This window comes from Ochlerotatus camptorhynchus, unplaced genomic scaffold, assembly GCF_037179485.1.
Source record: "Ochlerotatus camptorhynchus isolate MF236.1 unplaced genomic scaffold, CSIRO-AGI_Acam_v1.1 ptg000141l, whole genome shotgun sequence".
NCBI classification, from domain to species: domain Eukaryota; kingdom Metazoa; phylum Arthropoda; class Insecta; order Diptera; family Culicidae; genus Ochlerotatus; species Ochlerotatus camptorhynchus.
In genome coordinates, this window is record NW_027040631.1 from 4672804 (window position 1) to 4678353 (window position 5550).

The 5550-nt window shown below is 47.2% G+C and overlaps 1 protein-coding gene across 1 annotated transcript; it reads right to left on the reverse strand.

Moving 5' to 3' along the window:
* Window positions 1-561: 561 nt before the first annotated feature.
* LOC135700685 (uncharacterized) lies at window positions 562-1527 on the reverse strand. The gene has a single exon (XM_065221263.1). It carries the CDS (start codon window positions 1525-1527, stop codon window positions 562-564), a length of 966 nt encoding a protein of 321 aa, XP_065077335.1.
* Between the last annotated feature and the right edge of the window lie 4023 nt (window positions 1528-5550).

The following is a 5550-nucleotide window of genomic DNA, read 5'->3' on the forward strand; positions in this document are numbered from 1 at the left end:
TTTCTTTCCATGTTGTGTTTTTACAATGAGAAACTCGTGTGTGTGAATTATACTCGTTTCGTGAAGCTAAACTTATGTTTTATTCCAAAACCGATTCCGTTACCACTGTCCGAATTCCCATTTTTTATAACACTACTTTATTACGCGAACTCATGGACAGTGATGTAGCCCACCTTCCTGCAGAGTTGATTCACTGGAGACGAATTCCATTTAAATCGTTGAATATAGACAGTCAGTCGCACAAGAATTACCAGAGACGATCGAAGGCCGAAAATTTCACTCGGACTGACGGTTGGAAGGGCTGCTGCAATGGCTTTACTCTCCAGATCCGCCATGTTGAACTTGTTCTCATCGATTTCTAGCACTTTGGGCCAGTACTGCTGATCTAACTTCAGCCAGCAAGGTCCGTGAAACCAGCGTGGTTCGTACTGCAGCTGCACTGGGGTCATGCCTCTTGAAATAATATCCGCAGGATTCTCCTCTCCTGCGACGTGATTCGAAATTCCTCCCTTCGTTATGTGTTGGATTTCGGAAACACGGTTTGCCACAAATTGCTTCCATCTAGATGGCTACGACGAAAGCCAGCAAATAGCGATGGTTTAGTCTACCCAAAAGAAGCATTTGGCAGTAACGTTGATGCTGTTTGTATATTTTCTCGTAGAGGTGCGCTAGGAGCAATGCGGACGATAGTTCCAGGCGAGGAGTCGATAATGATTTCTTATTTTTCTTCAAATTTTCGAGTGGAGCTGTAGCTGTAGTGCGAATGAATACGCATGCTCCGTACGCTTTGTTTGAGACGTCACAGAAGCCATGCAGCTCTACTGCTACGACGATACGGCTTATTCCAATCCATCGAGGTACTGCTATCCCGTCTAAGCTTGCTAAGTTCCGCCTGTACTCTCGCCAGTACTCCTGTAACTGCAGTTCGAGTGGATCATCCCATCCACAGTCTTGCTTCCAGAGATCCTGCAGAAAGATCTTCGCCTGAATTATTACTGGTCCTACCAGTCCCAAAGGGTCAAACAGTCGGGAGGCATCTGATAGGACACAACGCTTCGTTATCTCCGTAGACTCATTCCACATCGGCGAACTGAATCGAAAGGAATCTGTGCTTGGTTCCCAGGTTAAACCCAGCGTTTTCACAGACGAGCTCGAAGAATCCAATTCTAAAATCGAGCGTTCGTCCCTCAAATCCTCCGGCACCTCTGACGGCAATTCCTTGCTGTTAGAATTCCACTTTCGTAACGAAAATCCAGCTGATTGCAGTAACTCTATCATTTCCTTGATGAGCACCTTCCCTTCCTCAATGTCATCTACGCCTGACAACATATCAGCAGCAGCTGGGTGCGAATTCTTGCCTTCATCGGCCAAGCGTTGCAGACATTTCGTAGCCAAGTAAGGTGCTGATGCAGTGCCGTAGGTAACTGTATTGAGAACGAATGTCCGAATGGGTTCTGTGACGCTATCTCTCCAGACGATTTTATGCAGCAGACGGTCCAGTAAACTCTGCAGCACCATCCGATACATTTTGGCAACGTCTCCTACAAGAGCGAATCGATGTGTACGGAAACGGAGAGTGATATCCACTATCATGTCTTGAACTTCGGGTCCTACCATTAGTCCATCAAGAAGCGTCGAATACTACTCACAGCTTCGTCGTCGTGCTGTCAGCCTTGAAAACAGCGTGGTGAGGCAAGTAGTATGACGGGGCACTCGTATCTTCTTCGAAAATTTCCTGCATACCCATGGCTAAATATTCGTGCATGAAATCCACGTACTGCCTTTTCAGTTCTGGATTCATCGAAAAACGACGCTCCATTCCCATAAAACGCTTGATTGCAGTCGACTGTGGACTCACCGAGCTGCTGGATAATCGCCTCCTTCTTCGGTAACGTGACCACGTATCTCCCTTCTTCATTCCTGAACGTTGTCCTATCGAAGAATTCTTTGCATGCTGATTCCTCGACCGATAACGGACTGGTGGATTGACAAGTTTCAACTTCCCAGAACTTCGAAAGTTGATCTCGAATCTGTGCTGTTGAACAGATTAGAGTGTACGATGCGCCTATGTGCCTTCAGGAATACGACCGGAAACAATCCAACCGAATACGGTGTTCTGAAGCGTCGGGCGATCTTCAGTCGCCTTCTGCCTCTCCTCCTTCTGCAGCTACAAGAAATATTCCGCTCCCACGATTATGTCGATGGGTCCTGTCTCGAAGAACTTAGGATCGGCTAGATGCAGACGATCGCGAAGATTCCACGTCGTGATGCGGAAACTTGCGGTTGGAAGTGACACAGTTAGCTTCGGCAACACGTGGAACTGCATCTTTTCAGTGAATGATATATCTTGCGATCTTGGACCCACTACAGCACTGACTAACTTCATCGAAACGGCTTGATATTGTCCAATACCTTGGATTGACAGAAAGACTAGTGTCTCTTCTAGCTTGAGCTTGCTAGCGAAACTCTTTGTCATAAGGCAGTGCTGTGAACACGAATCGAGCAAAGCTCGTGCAAGCACAATATTGCCATAGCGATCGTTAATACTGACCATTGCGGTCGAAAGAACGATGTTTTGTGTAGGTGTGATGGGGAGAGCTACATGTGTTTGGCTTGTGTGTGAGTGTGTGAGTCTTGTGATTTTGCAGTGTTAGCGGTCCGTGTCTGATGGTTCGAGTTTGGTGGGCTGGATTGTGGCTGTCCAGACTGTTGGTTTGCTGTCGAAGGTCTTGACTGCGAGGGTGAAGCGGGGTATCTAGGTTGATCACTGTGCAACCAAGTGTGATGCTTCTGATTACAACGTTCCCTTCTCGCAGTTCCTGGCGATATGCCCAGGATACAAACAGTTCCGGCAAAGTTTGTTCTTAGTGACAGCCTCATTTCTCTCCGCCAACTTCATCCGCTGAAATTGGATGCACTGGAATACTGAGTGACGTGGTTCACTGCAAAAATGACATTTTCCAGCTGATTTCTTGGCTGTGTGGCAAACTGCGATTCGTGGTATCTGTGGACTCGAGCTGGCAGATTTGGCTGGAGCGATTGATTGCAGGACTGAGCAGTGACCCTTGAGAAACACCATCAAATCTGCATACTTGGCGACTTCTTTGCTGTTATGATGTGTTTCCCAATACCGGATTGTGGCCGAATCCAATCTGCAACACACCATGTAGGCCAGGATGGTACTCCAGTCGGCATGTTTTTCGCCGATCTTCTCTAGCACCTGCAGATTTTTCTCGAAGTCTCCAATCAACTGGTTGAGCCCTTCGTATGTTTCTCTTTTGAGGCTTTCCACCGCGAATAGAGCGTCGAGATGAGCTTTTACGATCAACTTCTTATTCTCGTAGCGACTCTCTAACGCCTTCCACGCTACAAAGTAATTGGCGGCAGAAAGCTCTATTGCGTTTAGCTACTGTAGCGCATCACCGGACAAAGAAGGCCTAAGATAGGTGAAGTTGTCGATTTCCGAGAGTAGAGTACTATCATAGAGGTAACTCTAAGACCACTGGGTCCCGAAGAAAATCATTATTATTTTTGGCTCACTCAGTACCAGAACAACGGTCCCAAGCAGTCCCAAGCTATTTCACTCACCCCTGCATGTTCTGCATGAATCCACACACCCCTGATGTTATCTGTCAAACTTTCATAGCGAATCAAAACAAACATAGTGTAGTAATAGAATTTCAACTAGAATAGGGTAAGTTAATCGTTTGCTTGGGACCAATAGGCTACTAAAGTGGTGAGCCAATTTAAAATCGTTAGTTTCGTATTGATTGTTGGTACTATTGTGTATGAGACTCCGAAAGCTGTCACGATACGGCACCCATTCGTGAACCCTTCCACTAAATGAAGGTATTTTAATTTCAGGCAGCTTTACTCTTGCGAATGGGGCTGCGGCTTGCACGCCCGATTGCTGGTTTCCAGAAACTAGCGTCTCACAGGTTCGAATCGATTGGAAATCCAGCAGATCTGCCTTCAAAACATAATAACGATCCTCGAAATCCTGCATGAGCTGATCGTTTTCCTGTTGCCTTCCACCATCACCATTCCATAATCCATTGCCTTCTGTCCTCTCGTTTTTCTGGTCGAACGCCGGAGTGCCCTTTTCCACAGCTGCAGTATCGCTTTCGTATTCGTTTCCCTCATCCATGCCGTCGCATGTTGAGTCATATGACGAGGTATCTGACTCACACTCCTCCTGAACCGACTCTTCATCATCGGATTCTTCTTCCTCTTCTGGAGTTTCCTGCGGAAAAATTCTAATGGGAATGTTCGATTGGCTCAGATTTTGACTGTTCATTTGGCTCAAAACATTCTCTCCACCCATCTCTCCCTCTGAGTATTTCTATTCCAGATGCGTTCGACAGAAAACTATTACAGTCAACTTTCGCTCGTTGGGCTAAACCCATAGCCCTCTTAGTGAAAGGCTTTCGTTAGTTGGGCTGAACTGTCAAGCTTAATTGTGTCCTCCTCCTCGCTGTTGCTGCTGCTGTTCGGTGGGGCCCTTCGACGGTTTGGCGATGGTTCGGCTGCTACAAAGCACGGACTGTGCTGAGCGGTTTGCTTCTTTGGCTGCTTAGCAGCTGCCCTTGACGCTTAGCGGGGGGGTGGCGGGTTTGAGCGGGGCTCGTCTGTTGGAAACCCCCGGCGACGTTGGCGACGAATCACCGGATTGCCTACCCGCCGCAGTGTTTCTGCCCAGGCGAACTCACCTCTGGTATCGCCTGCTTCGTCCTGCTTGACGATTAACTGCGGTGGCGAGACTGGCTCTATTGGCAGAGCCACCGCAGTCAGGACGGCGGGTGTTGGCCGGATCCTTGGTGATTAGTCAGAGAAGCGTATAGCTCCTGCTTCCCACAATGGTAATCCGACACTCTGTTCACTGCACTACCAGAACAGTGTTCTTTTTTCCACAGCCACGGGGCCGGCTTTCAGGAACGACCGAAAATCACTGCTTTTCTTGAGATCAGCAAAATCACAACAGAAAATCACGGCTGATTTTGACCTTAGCTGATTTTGAGGTAACAAAATAACCAAACGGCAAATCAATAGCTTGGTATTACAGTCATATTACATTTTGGAATCCAGGATGGTGGACCAAAATCCAATATGGCGGCCTCCGGATAGCGTATATACATTTAAACCCATGCAATATGGGTATATATGGAATGGGCTCGATGCATAAACGCTGTTTAGGGACCGCCATATTGGAGTTTGGACCGCCATCGTGATTTACAAATTGGCGGCGGATGTCAATTTTCCAATTCTACTCATCAAGCCCATTCCGCAGATATCCATATTGCATGGGTTTAGATGCATATTCCCTGCCGGGGGGCAATCATTTTGGATTTTGGTCCACCAGCTTGGATTCCAAAATAGCGGCGGATGTAAATTTTAGGCTTCCACTCATGGAGCCTATTCCGTAGATACCCATATTGCATGGATTTAGAGGCCGCCATATTGGATTTTGGTCCGCCATCTTGGATTTGTGGAAGCCATCTTGGTTTGAACTCCACCATTTTAATTTCATCTGGAATGTTGACTTGAATTTCG